This window comes from Equus quagga, chromosome 18, assembly GCF_021613505.1.
Source record: "Equus quagga isolate Etosha38 chromosome 18, UCLA_HA_Equagga_1.0, whole genome shotgun sequence".
Taxonomy (NCBI): Eukaryota; Metazoa; Chordata; class Mammalia; order Perissodactyla; family Equidae; genus Equus; species Equus quagga.
In genome coordinates this window covers 47,531,668-47,548,842 of record NC_060284.1, presented here as the reverse complement: position 1 = coordinate 47,548,842, position 17,175 = coordinate 47,531,668, and the positions used below count along the sequence as shown (strand labels likewise).

The following is a 17,175-nucleotide window of genomic DNA, read 5'->3' as shown; positions in this document are numbered from 1 at the left end:
CTCCACGAGAGACCCCACAGCAGTGACCCACCCTCCGTCTGAGCACCAGCAGGAATGGGCCTCCCAGCCTCCCAGGTTCCTGGACCAGCCCCAACTTTGAGCCGTTCCAGTCATTTCTTGTTTTGAGAGTAAATCTCCTCCCTCACGCTCCCTTCCACAGAGTCAGGAGGAAAGAGGTGTGCGGGATACAAGCCCCGGAGAGGGCCCTGGGCGGCTTTTCCTCGCACCCTCTCCCTGACTCAGGGCTTGGCAGGGCAGCTCTGTGCGCCTGGCCTCCCAGGCTGACGGGGAGCCTCTGTGCGTGCAGGGACTCCTGCACAGCGGCGCTGTTTCCTCATACCTGAGCCGTCCACAGCTGCACACACCACCCCCGGCCTGAGCACACTATTTAAGGCCAGCACGCCGGCACTGCTGTGAGTCACGGCACCGGGAGGGCGGCGGCAGCTCCTCTCACCCAGCGCCCATGGCTTCCGCGGGGCAGATCATCTTCTGGAGGTAGTGCGCTCTTCTCTCTCCTTACAGGTGAAGGGAACAGGGGCGAGGTCTGTTGGGGGGTGCTGAGGACTGCTGGGCTGTCCCACAGGTCCCCACCTGATGCAGCATTGGGCTCGCCAGAGCCTGGCCAGACAAGAGCCTAACTGGCCTCCAGTGAACATCACATCCCGGCCACTTGGGGCACCTGTTCGGGGTAAGGTGGGTCTTCAGCTGCTGGCCTGCCATACAGGGCTGAAACCTGCCGGGGCAGCTCTGAACCAAGGAGTGTGTGTGCCAGGAGCTCCAGTGAGACATCAGGTTCTGGAGGGGGCAGGGGGGCACTGAGCAGGGTGGCGTGGGGCTACTTGGTGGGATGGAAGGGAATCAATGACTGATGATGGGTGGGATGCAGAGGGACCCTCTATAGAGCCCCCAGGATAACGGGGTGAGCCTGCTTTGACTCTTCTCTGTGGGTGTGACTTCTTGGTACTGCTGAGCAGCTCACACCCACACCCCTCCTCCATGCCCCAGCTGGAGCATGGGGTCTCCAGTTTTCCGGGGAGCTCCTTGGAGAGGAGACCCCTGCTGCTGCCCCCGCTGCCGAGAAAACAGACCTTTGCTGAAGGGCAGCATCTGCCCACCCTGGAGGGCTGGGACGGGGTTGGGGAAGGACAAATAAAGAAACAACAGGAGAGGAGTGAGCGGACTGTGTAAAATGCTGTGGTGCAAATAGATGGGTAGAGCAGAGAGGAGGGTGGGTATTCAGAGGATTGAAGGGACCAGCCTAACCCCCTAGAGATGAAGAAAGTCCCATCCCTTGCCTTTTGCTCCTCTCACTTGTCTACCTCTAGTTGCCAGGCATCACTTACCTTCCTGGCAGGAAAGAGATGGAAAGTGGAGGAAGGGTTTTCCGGAAGTGGTTGGTGATTCAATGTTGGTCACAGCTCACGATGGTGTTTAGGAAGACCGGCGCATGTTGGTTCTAGGGGTTGTTTCTGTCTTTCCAGTGAAAGGAAAAGGAGGGAGGGAGGGAGGGAGGGAGGGAGTGAGGGAGGGAGGAATGGAAAACTCAGATTAACAGTGAAAAAAGTTTATGAAGAGACTGACAGAATGTCACTTCCCAGAAGTAGCCGAGAAAATTCTCTTCCTTAGAACAAAACGTCAGCTCCCTTGCTCACGTCCATCTGAAATGGCCCGTCCTGCAGCAGGTGCTGGGGAGACGCTGCATGACCAACAGGGCTGTTGAGCCGCACTCCCCTTCCTGTGCCCCAAGGACACTCTGCTCCCTGGAGAAACACCAGGCAGGGGGCTGCTATTAGGACTTCTCTGCCCTGCGAGAATGTCCCAAGAAGCTCTATGTCAGAGGAACCAGTGTGTTGCCAGCACCTTCTGTCTCTGTGCCCTGGGCTAGGTGCCTTACAGTAAGTAGCCTATTTTAATCCTCAGCCTGCGAGGGTTAATTATCACCTCAGAGAAGTTTACTCATGTGCTCCAGGCCACACAGCGTGGAAGGGGCAGGGCAGCCTTTAAATCCACTCCACCTAGTTCTGAAACCCAAGCTCTCTGCTCTGAGCCACATTTGCCCCCACTCCCTGCCCGGCCAGGCTCCTCCGCCCCCCTTCTCCATTCCTTGGTTCCATAGATGTGAAACACTCCCCATGCAACAAGTGGCTCTGTTGTTCCAAGGATGGACTGTGGGCTTTCTAATAATACATTACAACCAGCCTGACTGGTTTTGTGGGAGGATTAGCAGGAGGTGGGTGTTCAAAAGGTGGATTCCCCTACCCTTCAGAGACCATCGGAATCCACAGAGGTTCCTCTTGTTGGCCCCAGCATGCCTCCTTAGCTATTCACGCTGTGCAGTTGCAAAAGCAGTCATCAGCCACAAAGGCGGCAGATTCCTTGTACAAAGAGGCTGCCAGGAGGACGGTCAATGGGCAGGCTTGGTGGGAAGCTGGGTCTGGAGAGCTTGTCCCAGGGATGCAGGTGGAGCCCACCTGAGGGAACCCAGTGTCCACTCTTGGGCCTAACAAACCCTCTTTCTTTGCCATAATTCTTTAATTCATAATAATATCTTATACTGAGGTGATCGTGACCATTGGTGACGTGGGACAGCTCATGAAAGGGCCTGCCATCTTCTGCAGACCTAGTGGATTGTTCTCTTAAATAACTACCAGAGAGCTTGATACCTTCAAATCTCACACTCAACATGCATGTCACTCGGGGATAGAGTGCTGGGGTGCAGTGTCCCCCATACCTGAGATCCTTGGTACTCTCCTCCCCTCCTCCCATCGTGGCTGGCGATGGCAGCAGCATTCACTCCTGGAACATTTGTTGAGGGCCTGCTAGGAGTCCAGGGGTGGAAAAGCCATGACCCTTGCTCTGAAAGGGTTACATTCGGGTCAACAACATTAACTGAGCACCTACTAAGTGCTGCACATTGGACACGGCATGAGGCAAAGGCGGCTAAGACACTGACGAGATTATGGTCTAACAGGGGAGAAAGCCTCCCAAAGAGATAATCCCAACATGCCATTCAGAAGTCCTGAGATATTAAGAGCAGGATGCAACAGGAGCACTTCCGTAACCTGAGGCTTTAAGGAAGGTTTCCTGAGCCAGATGATGGCTGCGCTAAGTCCGGAAGGATGAGTTAGAGTGATCCAGGTGAAGAAGGGTAGAGAGGACACTCTAGGCAGAGAATAGAATAGAACAGAACTAAAATAGAACAGACTAGAAATCATGATCCAGCATGGGGTGTTGGAAATCTAGAAGCCACTCTGTATCATCATCGGAGCAGGAAGTCTGAGGCAGGGCGTGCTGAGTTGAGGCTGGAGCGGGGGAGCCAGATTATGCTGGGCCTGATCTACCAGACTCAGAGCTAGGGATTTGTTGTGGGTGAAGAGGAGCCATGGAAGGCTTTCAGGCAGAGGGATCTTGGTGGTTTTCATCTTAGGTGGGTCACTCCAGAGGCAACATGGAGGACGGATATGAGGGCAGTGAGCCTGAGGCAAGAAGAAACAGCTGGGAAACAGTTGCAGTTAGAAGTATAAGGAACGAAGGGACCTGAAATAGAGAATGATGGAAGAGATCTAGACGGGGGGAAATCCATTCAGGAAACATTTATGACTTAAAAATGGTGATATTTGATAAATGAATGGAGGAGCAGGGACGGTTGTGCAGAATAGGAGTAGATGAGGCAAAGGGTGGAGCCTGGAATGACCCCCAAGTTACTGGATTGGACAGAGGGAGTTGGGGAAGAGGGAAAGAGATGAGAACTAGTTAAGTATGGCACATGTTGAATTTGAGTTTCCCTGGGACCTCCAGGTAGAGATGCTCAGCGGGCAACAGAAGGCTTGAGGGTGAAACTGGGAAAGGTCAGAGCCAGAGATATCAACCTGGGAGTCAACAGCTCACGGGAAGGGCATGGTCTTCTAAAGGGAGCATGTAGAGGGAGAGGACCAAGGGGCCAGGGATGGGAAGGTGAAGAACATCAACGTTTAAGGGAGGGCAGGGGAAGAAGAGTCAAAGAAAGAGCTGAGAGTAAATGGTGGGAGAGGTAGGAAGAGACCAGGCTAGAGAAACCTCATGGTTGTCAATCAAGCAGAGTTTCATGGAGCACCCAGGGCTGGTAGGGGTGTCATACAGGCCCAGTCAGACATGGCGCTGATGGGGAGATCCAGACAAGCATATGGCCTGTGCAGCATTTAAGCAGAACTCACATAGCTTTGCCCAGAAAGTGAGGGGGACGTGCTGCCAAGTATCCCCTGCACCCAAATGAGGCCAAGAGGGGCCAGGGATCCTCTGAGTCTAGGCAGAAAGAGGGCTCATGGGTGCATTGAGTGTCCACATTCAGCAGAGAGCATCAGATAGCTGTGCTGTGAGCTCTCCTTCCAGAAAGCGGAGACACAAGCTAAAGCAGAAGTGAGGCCCAATTGGCACAAATTTGAAATTGTTATTCTCCTTTCCTTCCTTGCTTCCATCCCTCCCTCCCATCCTCCCTCCTTCTTTCTTTTCTTCCTTCCTTCCTTCCTTGCTTGCTTCCTTCCTTCCTTTTCCCTGGATTCTTCATCTGGCCCATTCTATCTCTTCTATCTGAAGAGAGCTCTTCGGGGCCTTTAAGATTGGGCAGAATCACCAGCAACAATAGGATTGATGAAGACATGTCAAAGGAAGGAAGCCACTGGGTAGAGAAAGAGCATGAGTCTTTCTACCAGAGGAAGGTGGATGAAACAGAGAATGAAGGAGGCTAGAACAAGAAGGCTCAGGGAGCTTTGTTCTGGAAGCTTGGCTCCCCATTGCCCCCAAATTTTCAAGCTGGTGGCTGGCTCAGACACACTAGACCTTGATGGCCAGAGAAAATGGCAAAATAATGAAAGTTTGCCTCGTGAGAAAATCTTACCATCAGAGGCCTGGCTTAGGGAGGATCTCAGCACAGGCCATGTTGACACTTGAAACCCCACTGATATATGACAAGATGGGTCCAACTTTCAGACCCTCTGAGCCTATACAATCTGAGGCTTCAGGCCCTTCAGAGCCCATCCACATGAACAGGACAGGAAGCTGGAAAACGAGATACATTGCACACTGGAAGAAAAGATTAAACAGGTGGCACCTGTGCTCCTGCCCCCATCAGGGAAACATTATCTTCTAAGCATGGCCCTCTGTCCCCGTCTCCAGCTATTGCAATGCTACTCATTTCTTTCAACATTCAGCTGAAATGCCACTTCTACTTTGAAGTCTTCCTGGATCTTTCTAATTACAATTAATTGCTCCTCTTCTGTTTGTTGTTGGCCACATTGATGAATATCTGTTCCTAGTACCTGACTATTTCCCTCAGTGGGGTTAGCTCCTCGAGTGTCTGGACTGGGTCTGGTTCCCTGTTGGAGTGAGGCAGTGTAGCATCATGGCTACACATTTGGGCTCTGGAAGCAGATTGCCTGGGTTCAAACCCTCACGCCACCTTGCACACTTACCCTCTTGAGCCTCAGTTTTCCTATCTATAAAATGGGCTGATAATAGTACCTAACTCCTGGGGTTGTGTGAATGACACGTGACAGTCATGTGCCTGGTACAGAGAGCCCTGTAAATGTTAGCTATTGCTAGAGTCACTATTTGCAATCTCTCTACAATGCTGGATACACGGCTGGCTCTCCATAAGATCTTGTTGACCTCAACTCCATGACTCATTGTCTCTCCTATCCCTGAAATAGGTATTCTGGTGATGTATACTTTGCATGAACTGCCACTAGAGTCTCTTAAAGACGATTAACTCTAATGACACTCTGGAGAATATTCATAGAGTTTTCCAGATTCTTGTTTTGAAGAAAAAAAAAAATCAAGTCCACGCCACCTTTTGTTGTCTGTGAGTCTGCAAAACAACCCTTCTCTAAACCTGAGGCTGACTAGGCCTCAGAATAAATAAATGGCTCTGCCAGTAGGAGGCGTTAAGGGCGGTGAGGTGAGCCTGGGAGGTCCTTGTGAACCAGCTCAGTGTCTAGATCTTCCTGATGGGCATTGCTGATGTCAAGAGTCGCACCTTCAGGGGGCAGTGGGAACTGTCCAGCTGTGACCAAGCACTTGGTAATGGCTAATTAGCTAAACCGCCCTACACTCCTAATTATCTCTTTTTCAGATGCAAATGTGGAGGCAAGAGACTTGCTCAATGTCTCCCAGCCAGCCAATGGCAGGAAGCAACAAGCTAGACCTCTATGCCGCATTTATGAGAAAATTACCTTTCTAATCAGCTCTGCCTCACTTGGAACTTTACGCTCTGCCGTTTAAAGCAGAACCCAAGTCATTACTGGCAAAACTCACCTCCTCAGGGACCAGTGACTGCCAGGGCAGAATTCTTAGCTGGCAGAGGAGAGAGCTGTCCCCAGAACAGACTAGAGCCTGTGGATTATCAGCCGCTGGTCTGTGTTGTTTCAAGTAGCTACTCTAGAGGGGGGAGTGCAGGAATAAGAAGTGACTGTGGTCTCCCTACATCTGAGAGACCAAAGCTTCATCCATATCTACCTCTGACATAAGAAAAAATGGAAATAATGTCGGTACTGGAGTTAGTCTGACCTGTGTTCACATTCTAGCTCTCCACTTCCTAGCTGGGTGACCTCAAGTAAGTTACTTAACCTCTCTGTGCCTTCATTTCCTCCTCCATAAATTGGGGTTAATAATAGCACCTACCTCAGAGTTGTGGGAAGACTAAATGAGTTCATGTATGTGAAGTGTTCAGAGCAGCTCCTTGCACATAGCACTTTATGTGTTAGTTACTCTTATTCAACATTTCCCTCCCATTGTTTTTACAGAATAACAAAGTGACTTTGGGGAGGGAGATGAATGACAAGTTCGACAGTAGCAGCTAGGTTTAAGGGATCTTAGTACTGAAATTCTTCTGGAATTTCAGTGGACTTGAGATACCTTCTTTTCTAGTCCATGTTCTGTGAGATAACAGAAAAATCCTGGGCCGCCTGAGATGGTAACACTCGCTGGATACTCAAAGTTCATTCTCCTGACCTGCAGCAGTAGCATCGCCTAGGCCTGTTAGAAATACCGATTCCCAGGCCCCCTGCAGACCCACTGAACCCCGCACTCCAGGCTGGGGCCTAGCAGCATGTTTTCACACGCCTGTGTGCTTCTGATGTGCACAAATTCCAGAAGCACCACATTCGCCTCCTCTCTGGGCTCCTGCATTCCTCAAGGGAAGCACAAGGATTCAATCCAGATGGAGATAATTTCACCCAGGATCCTTTATCATTCACATGTCTCCTTCAGACATGTTCTAAAGAGGGACAGATGGGCCTTGATGAAAACAAAGGAAAAGACAGGAAGTTTCTCCAGGTAAGAAGCCCAGGTGATATTTCTCTGTATATTAGCGCTACATAACCCCAACCATCTACCTAGAATGTTTGAGATTTACTAACACATCTCTTCCAAATGTATTCTTGCTGCTCCCAGCATGGCAATAATGGGAGAAAGGGCAGCCGGTTTCCTATCTTTCTTTCTCTGCAGATTTAGAATGAAAAATTTCATAGAATAAAAACCATGAAAGATTTAAGAGACAGAGAGAGCATCCATCAAATTTAGGAGTATCGGATTGTCTCTTTCAGCTTCCTAGAGCTCTCACTGTGTTCCCTTCCACCCCCTACCCAAATGGCCATTTCCCACCTCTCTTCTCTTCAATCCTCTTGCCAGCCCCCCTCCCTCCCGCCACAGTCTCAGATGATTATCTTGCTTTATCCTTTACTGAGAAAGCAGGAGCCAGCAGACTGGTACTCGTTCATCCTTTCACTTCAAAACTCCCTGCTACACTCATCTGTGCCCTTTTTCTCTGCCTCCCTTCCTGGTAACAAAGGACGAGCCCAGCTCCTATCAAACAGCAACCTCTGTGTGCCCTGGATTCATCCCATCTCACCTCCTCCAGCCAGCGTCATCAATCTCTCCTCTGCTCCTCTCTTATCCCTATCAGCACACACCCCACACGCCAGTGTTTTCTGTCTTAAAGAAAAACCCTCTCTTGGCCCCACCACCCCTCTAGCTCCCACCCCATCTCTTTTCCCTGCTCAGCAAACGTTGAAAGAGCTGTCAGGAGTTACTGATCTTACTGATTTGCAGGCCTCATAGAGGGACTGTGATGTGGTTCCCAGCACAGACTGGAGCCAGGCTGCCTGGGCGCAATCCCGGCTCTGCCACTTTCTAGTCCTGTGGCCTTGGACAGGCTATTTATCCTCTCAGTGCCTGGGTTCCTCATCTGTAAAATGGGGATAACATTAGAGTTTACATCATACGAGTGTGAGAATTACATGATTTAATACAGATAAAGCACTTAGCAGACACTTACTGTAAACCACGTGTTCTTCTATTTTTCTCTCCTCAATTTACTCCAGTCGGATTTTGTCCCCACTATAGCAAGATATTGCTGCTATCCATGTCAAATCTACTGCTGACTTCTCTGATCTTATCTCACTTGTTTCCACAACAGCATTCAACACAGACGTCCCACGACCACCTTCTTGAAACACTTTCTTCTCTTGGTTTCCAAGACACTAAACTCTCCTGATTTCCCGCCCGCCCCACTCCCCCTCTGATGCTGGTCTGGTCCCCTGGAGTTGGCCTCTTCTTCTGTCTGCCTGGCCCAGGTCTGGTGATAGCCGCTTCCCTCCTTTGCTGCCCCACACAACTCGAAACCACCGGCCCTGCCTCCAGGGCACCTCTGTACAAGGACATATCCTTTCATTCACTTCCGATATGAGTGATTGGCTCTACCCTTTGCCAAAAAGCCTCAGGTGCAGGAAGAGAATATAGCAGAATAGGGAAATGATCGCTTAGAGTGTCTGGTGTAAGCTTTGGCATCGGGTTAAAGTCCTATAAGGCATGGTGGGGTGAGTCCGTATTAGCAAGCGCTGTGGGGAGGGAACTGCTTCTAGGCCCCAGAGGAGCCCTTGAAGCTGGGGTAAGGATTCCAGGCAGGTCCTGGTGGCAGCCCTGCAGCAGGGTACAGTTAGACAAACTATCACTCCAGTCGAGAGGAAGCCCATCTTTGGTTTCAGCATCTGCCTGTCCAGAGAAACTGCTTCCTATCTTCTTCCTTCTTTCTTCCCTTTTGTGAAGAGGAAGCAAGTCTTGGTGATTCTCTTTGCAGCTAAGAGAGAAGTCAGAGTTGACAGAAAAGTCATAGTATCATTCTGGTGGCCTTAGGTCAAGAGGTCTTTGTCTAAAGACCTTAATATAGTCTCATGGCCATTCTGCAAACCCAGCCAAATCTCGCACCCCTATGGCGGTCACCCTTGCCTTGGGCCCCACTCTGTGGGTGCTTCCCTGTAGAGCGGCTCTGTCTGTTGGGTGCTTACTCATACCAGCTCCTTCAGGACTGTATACAAGCAATGTTGGGGAAAGGCTTGCAAATCACTGCTGGTCCAGAGCCTAGGAACAAGACTGACTTGGGAGCAGATCAGGGAGAGAGGAAGCAGGGCTCCCAGAGGTCCCTTACACAGAGGGATTCCCTTCGGAGCCCTGGGAGGCGTGCTCCTCACTAACTCTGCCTCCGAGAAGCTGCGGCCCCAGGAGTCTCTCCTGCAGGCTGGGCTCTGCCTCAAGGGTGGACAGGGGAATTCCTCAGCTATGACAACCTCACCTTCTACCAACAGGCTGCTGAGGGGCTGTTGAGGTAACATCCTCAGCAAGACTAGGAAGACATTTCCCATGGACACAGCTTTCTAAATGAGAGCTAGAGCCCCAGGGGAGCCCGCAAAAGTCTGTGGACCCTGTACTCTAGCAGTCATTGTGCACCTATAATAGGAATGTTTTCTGCTGTTTTCCTTCCCCATTATAAATGTACAGTATTTCTGAAACATTGGGATTCAACAGGTCTTTGAGGCCTTGCTGAGAAAGCTAATCATCATTTATAAATAGCGTTGCTATAAGATCCTGTTTAAAACTTCAAATATCCAATTTAGACAGCAGTCTTTACAAGGTAGCCATTGGGTGCTGGGAATGCTTGTAGACTTGGGGATCTACATGGGTGGGCCGGTCCTTCACCTGGATGGGGAGGCAGAGGGACCCTTCAAGGGGTAATGCTTTATCAGGCCCTTTGGTCTTTGACTCCACCCAGCTCGATGAGGTACCCAGAGGGACATAATTTACCAAAGTCCTGGCTGGAGGGTCATCTCCTTGATATTCCTCTCCTACCTGAAAAGCATGCGGAGGGGTGCCTTGGGATTTTCCCAGAGTATATTATGGTATGAACTCAAAGCTTAAGGAGTAACTGTTTTTTGCCTTTTGGGTTTTTTTACTGTGAAGTAATATAGTAACATTTAAGGAAATTTTGAAAAAAGGAAACAAAAATTCATCCATGATTCTATTGTAAATGACTATTTTCTTGTTTGTTTTTGCCTTTCCCAAGTCCAATTGCAAATAATTTTTACACAGTTATTAATAGTGTACCCTTTCATATTCTACTTCTTCCATTGAACCTGTGTGTATTAAAATGAAATATTCTAAAGCCACTTTACAGCTAAAAAGATCTTTGTATCTTGATACTGCAACAGTTGTAACTCTGCATAGTAATGTGCATTTTTATACTTTCACTGGGTTGGGATGTATCATATTGGGGCCACCCTCCCTGGAAACTCAGCCCCAAGGCCTGACAGGACTCTCCTATCTGCCCGCCTCCCATTCTGCTCAATCCAGTATCCCGTCACATCTGAGCATCATGGGGTCTAAGCAACATGCATGATTCAAGCATCTAACAGTCTCTGTATTTCGGTGCCCAAGACAGTGTTCCCCAGAGTCAGTTCTGAGGACAGTGATATTGCAACAAAATTTCCCCCAAAAGAGTTCTACAGGCATGCAAGTTTGGAAGTGCTGAACAGTATGAGGATGGACCATATAAAATTGCCAACATTCAATTGTTTTTGACATACAAAATGGTCATTCCAAACGGTTCAACCTAATAAAAACTCCTCTGGGACATTCACTAGACAATTAGAGTATTAAAGGCCTAAAGTTAAAGAAATCTGTTTGATTGTGATTGACCCAACGTTATGAAAATGTAATCCTTTTTCAAATAATACTTATCACTATACATCAGGGCACACTTTGGGAAACCAGGGGCTGGAGCAGTTATGAAAGAACAGAACTACGAAAATGCAGCAAAGAAGTACGTTAACGTGGGAGCCTGGAGCAGCATCAAGGCCTGAGCAAATGGCCGGGAGAGGAAGGGCAGGCTGGTATTTTCCTTCCTGGGAGTGCTCGCCCATCCGTGAGATCCAAAGTCATCACATTTTCCAGACCTTCCCCTTCTACAGTCATTCTTCCTCGAGGAACCTTCCTCCAAATAGGCATTTTTGTAATTAACCTCTGCCCTCTTCTCCCTCGTCAAAGTGCAGGGAGGATTCATGAGGTGACATCCGTGGCTCACCCCATATTCCTCAAATGACAGATGTTAAATAAACACGGGTAGTATTTTGACTGCCCTCTCATTATTATAACTATTAATTATTCATCTTTTCAGGGTATCATTACCATCCCTGCTCATAGGTGTTCATCTAATTCGTTTACAACTATGACGTGCGTTAAGCTAATCTGCACACAGGGAGGAGACTCAGGCTCGGCTACCGGTGCCTCAGGGAGTGTCTCACACATACTCTATAAGGAATGCGGGGGCCGGCGCTGTGGTCGAGTGGTTAAGTCCGTGCACTCTGCTTCCAGGGCCCAGGGTTCACCAGTTCAGATCCTGGACGCAGACCTACATACCGCTCATCAAGCCATGCTGTGGTGGCATCCCACATAGAAGAATTAGAATGACCTACAACCAGGATAGACAACTATGTACTGGGGCTTTGGGGAGAAAAAAGAAAAAAGAGGAACATTGGCAACAGATGTTAGCTCAGGGCCAATCTTCCTCACCAAAGAGCTTACTTAAAAAAAAAAAGAATGTGGACCCACAGCCAGTTTTGAATTTGTTGTTCTCCAGGCACCAGAGCTAAATGTCCAAGACAGAGAAGGAACTGTTGGATGGGGTAGATTTAGATAGAGTACAGTGAGTCAGTGGCTTGGCCAGGGCTAAATTCTCCATGCTCCCACTGTGTTTTCCCCCCATTCCATTGTCCCACTGTCTGGAATTCTTCCCATGAGAGAGCTTTTATCAGGGTTGTCAGTCATTCACAGTCTGCCTCCGGACACTCTGTGTAGTGACTAGGCATTCTGGCATCGCTCAGCACCTCTGGCCACCTAGCAAGTGTTAGGTGTGGGTAGGAATTAGCTAATACTCTAAGGAAGTGAAAGATGAGACTTGAAAGGTAGGGTGTTGCTTCCCTATGAGAGCACAGAGTTACTTTAAAGTTGTTAATTGTAGTGGGGTGGGGTTTAAATGACATCAAATGGAACCCTAACAGTTTTGTGTCCTGAAATGGAAGGCGCTTCCCCGAGTGAGCGTGCCTATGAAGGAAATTCTTGGCCTCTCAGGGGTCTTGCTACAGACATGCAGTTACCAGGAATGGTAAGAAAATCCTGTTTGATTTCTTGCGATGTAAGTGGAAATGAAGCCTTTGACTCAGGCTCACTGAAAGAGCAAACGTGGATGAGGCTTGAACAGGCCACGTCGCCTTTTAGATCCTCGCCTCTCATTTGTCGTCTATCCAAAACTGTCAGATAATCTTAATAACACATCCCGAGAGCTCTGAGAGCAGAGGGAAGGGAAGCGGCACTCCTCCTTCTTTTGAGCTGAGCGAGAGATTTGGAACCAGAGGCCTGATTTGACTTCCCTCTCCACATTTATTGTGTGTGACCCTATGCCAGTCACTTAATTTCTCTTGCTAAGTAAGGACAGTCAATAGACCTCCCAGAACTGCCTCGAGGATCAAAGTTGATAAGGTACAAAAGATGATCATGACGTGACATTGATGACAATGCTCAGCTCTCTTGTATGGCCTGACGTGTCTACATCTTTAATTGAGAAGCTGCCTTCCCACTGGGAGAAAATAACTTGTAAAGAGTACCAAGACTCATATACCCTGGACTTTAAAATAGGCAGAAGTATGAAAAGCACTGGTCATACGTGTCTCATTGTTCATTTCCCTTTGGGTTCAGCTTCCGGAAAGTCTGTCTATATCAGGGATGTAACCTGACATTTTAGATCTCTTGGCCAGTAAGTTATGTCAATTCTGGGGTTGGCCCTCTTGTAGGATCACCACACAGTCCCACAACCTCATAATCATGGTCTCCGATGTTGAGTTCCTTCCGTGTGTCAGCACACTTCTACAAATTCTGCATACATTACTGATTCATTAAACAAATATTTATTGATCATCTACTTTGTACCTGACACCAGAGATCCCAGGGTTACAGTCATGTATGAGGTACAGGGCCTACCATCATTTAGGGTACAGACTAGAAGGAGAGATAGATAAATAAACGCACAATTGCTATACAGTATGCTAAGTGCCACCACAGGCCAGTGTCAGAATGCTTTGGAATCTTCTAATCTAGTCTTGATGGTGGTGATTAGAGACTTTCTGGAGGAAGTGGCTTTTAATTTGAGTGGGAATTAGCCAAGCAAGGAGACGTGGGAAGAACACCCAGACAAAGGGCAAGGCCTAGGAGGTGGGTGGGAGCAGGCAGGCAGAGCAGGGACTAGAGCGGCACTTGAAGAGACAGTAAGCTGGATTGAATCTTCTCAACAACTGAGGAAGCTGGGTCTTATCCTCCTCATTTTGCAGCTGAGTAAATTAAGGCTTAGAATGACATGAGAAAGTGAAGAAGGATGTCTGGGAGGATGCTTAGAAGATGTGCAAATCAACAGATAAAATCAAATTACATTTGAGAACGATTTGCAAATGGCCAAGGGGAAGATGATGAGGTCAGGAAGCCATTTGTTAATGGCGGGCTCTGCTGGGCCCGTGGTGCCCCTTACTCACACTTTTCTCTAGGGATCATCAACCTCACTGTTTATCCATTACCACAAGCGTTTCATACAATATATGCAAAGAGAATTGAAAATAGAGTCTAGCTCTCTGTCTCCAAAACCTACGCCCTTCTCTAGTTTAGAAAAAAAATTGTATTTTCAATACTAAGATTAAGTATTTGGAGCGGTTGGGGGACCTGGGCTGGTGACAAGGTGGCTCATATGAAGCAAATCCTTTCAGGCCCAAGGGCTTGGTGGCTGCACTTTGTCAGGAGCCCAGGAGCCCAGCTTTTCAGGAGTCTCAGTGCCAAAACCCAGACTACCATGCCCCACTGCCTTTCTTGAAAAGCCTTTAGAAGTAACACTCGAACGAGTTTGCAGAGAGAAATACTGGCCTGAGAAAGAGGTGCTTTGCTATTACACAGCTGTGGAGATCTTCACTCCCATGAGGCACCGGAAGCACTTCTTTCCTTAAAGAGCTCCCCCCAAAACTTCTGTGCTTAAGCTGTAGGAGAAGACTACAACTTTGAAAGCTCTTGAACCTGACCAAAACTTCGAAAAAAGATACATCCAGCTACGTTTTCTCATATTTCTAGAATGAGATTTTCTCCTAGACAGATTCCTAGGTCAATAAAATGCTCGACTTTTACGGATTTAGCAAATAAAGTAATTATAGTTTCACTAATACTGATGCCCAACATAGTGCATTTATTCTAAAAACTTGTTGTCTGAATGTAAATGTTAATTTTCTGAGGCAGAAAGTGTGGGAACTACAAGAGAATCTGTTTAATCTGAGTGGAAGATCCTGTTGGCTTCCCGGTTTTCCATCCATGAGACAAATAAAATTGTAAAGAAGTGAGTTGCAAGCTGGTGGCTTTCACTGGCATTCCCAGAAGCTGTCACACTGGGAAGGAAGTGTTCAGCTTACTTAAAAATTCAGGGGGTTCCTGGTGCTGCTCACCTGGGCTCTCTGGAACTGAGGCTGCCCCTCAGTCATCACCTGGGGGCAGCTTGTGAACAGCCTAGACAGCTACGAGGAACATGGCCGCTCACTTTGAAGAAAAACGAGTTACATATAATTTCTAGCACACATGCTTTGGGCCCTGGCTCTTCCTGTGAGAACTCGATGGAAAGTGCAAACCACTGACCCAGGGAACTGGGCTGTAAGTGAAGAGCTTCCTGGGAGCATCAAATTGAAAGGTGCCTATTCACCTGCCATCTAACAGAGGGTTAGGTCAACTTAAAGAAAATAAAGTATTGTTTTCTTTTTAAAAATGTTTTCCTATTGTTTGTTTTACAAAAGTAATATGGGATTAGGATGGGAAATTTGGAAAATAGAGAAAAGCTCAAAAGAAAAAAAATATCAAAATCTATATCATTCCTAACCCAGAGATAAGCACCATGAATATGTCCTCCCAGTCTTGTTCCTCTGTATATTTATTTAATAGATGGTATCACACTGTTCATATTATACTAGAAACTACTTTTCACTTACCAGTTTTGGGAACGTTTCTCTTATAAATATTATTCTATGATACAATTTTTTGATACAACTGCAGACTATTGCTTCTAATAATGGACCTTAATTCATTCACTCAGTTCCCTGTTGTCAGACGTGTGTGTGCTTCCAATTATTTGCCGACAATCATTATATTAATTGTAATCAACACTATAGTTAATACCCTTGGGAATGCATTTTGTTGGTTCTTTGGAATGAATTCCTGGAAGCACAATTCCTGGATCAAAGCTTGCTGGGCACTTCGTAAGCTTTCTAATATATGTGGCCAAAGTGTCCCCCTGTCCCCACCCTAAAGTTTGTACCAACTCATACCCCTACTGGCCATCTAGACTCCCCAAAATAATAATTGCTGCATAAGATCTTTCTCCAGGACCAGCATTAACCCCTGCCAACATTTTGAAAAAGAAAATGACAGGTTTTGTATCTAATGTTCCCACTTTATCCCATTTTTGAGATTTTCCTTCTCATGTCTTAGCCTCCTTGTTAATTTACCATCCAACCCTACTCTCAGTAAGGTAACTAATACTCTGACACTCCAGTATTGACGACTACTGAGATAAAATTATTATACTACACATTTTAACCAGGAACAAAACCAAGCAAATAAATTGCTTATTTATAGAGTTTTACTTTATTACCAAGCTAAAGATGAGAGTTATCTTGAGGTGGAGGAAATCCCAAAAGTAGTGAAACAAAGGCCAGAGGTTCTTCTTACTCCTAAAGCTGGCCTTTGCCAAGTCTTCCTTTTATGCAGTGACAGGGAGAACAGGTCCACAGCATCCACCCAACTCCTTAGGAAACGCCTGATGTTTTCTGCTAAGTCTCCCCTCCCTCCAAGTCACAGTTCTGAGTTCAGTGGAGTAAATCCTGCAGAGAAGAATGAAAAGGGTATAAAAAAAGTAGAGAGGATAGCGGATTTGCTGGTGAGAGAGAAAAAAATAGATTTGAGGCTATGAGGGAGAAGAGACTAGGGAGTGGATTTCAGAGAGAGCTTTGGGGGGAAATGTCAAGAAAGGAAAAGTTTGGGGAGCTAATAAGAAGGATAGAAGTTGGGAAAGAGGATTTTTTTTTTAAAAGAATTTTTGCTGTGCATTATCCATGTAATGCTTTTTGATATTTTCCTAGATATCTACTGGTTTCAGTTAAACTTTTGTTGGATTGATATTTCTTTGTGACATTGTCAAAAACTGTACCATAAGATGCTTGGTCTTTATGTAGGTTACAACAGGATCATGTCTCTGGAGCTAGAAAACTATTTTTTACTTAGGTATAATAATTAAGAGCTGATTTCTAAATGTGTATTTCTATTTAGTTGTTAATTTTAATTGTTCACATAATATCTGCCTAAAAGTATAATTTAAGGAGATATAACCCTGAAATAAAACATGGACTGCCATTCAGTTGGGCTGCCTTGTGGATATATTTTGTTTCAGTAAAAGAATATGTTCCAAGATCAGATCAGCTCAGTTCAGCATTTATCAAATGCCTAGAATGAGTCAGGCACCATGTCTGACACTTAGGGGAATAAATGTGACTGATATATTGATCCAGCATGACCAGTAGGTTATAATCAAAGCAAAATTTTCTTTTTATCTTCCCCTGACCTTTTGAAGTGCATTCAGTAGGGAAATAACATGATGAAATTGCTGAAGCCTCTGATAAAAACTTGGCCTCTCCTTCAGCTGACTGATGTCCCCTCAGCCCCCGGTTGCCTGAAGGTCCGCTTCACACATGACTCTCCATGCTCAGGTCCCCTCTCCCAGGTGTTCCTATTGGTGAGGACTCA

The 17,175-nt window shown here is 47.1% G+C and overlaps 1 protein-coding gene across 5 annotated transcripts in view; it reads left to right on the top strand.

The window, feature by feature from the left end:
- The first annotated feature begins 439 nt into the window (after positions 1-439).
- VTCN1 (V-set domain containing T cell activation inhibitor 1) overlaps positions 440-17,175 on the top strand; it is a 55,832-nt gene continuing 39,096 nt past the window's right edge. For 4 of the 5 annotated variants that reach the window (XM_046645406.1, XM_046645405.1, XM_046645404.1 and 1 more), the window contains exons 1-2: positions 440-495; positions 1,627-1,895. In XM_046645406.1, coding sequence (XP_046501362.1) covers positions 1,831-1,895 — 65 coding nt within the window. In that variant the 5' untranslated portion in view covers positions 440-495; positions 1,627-1,830. The remainder of the gene's footprint in view (positions 496-1,626; positions 1,896-17,175) is intronic. The other variant, XM_046645407.1, reaches the window with a different exon arrangement.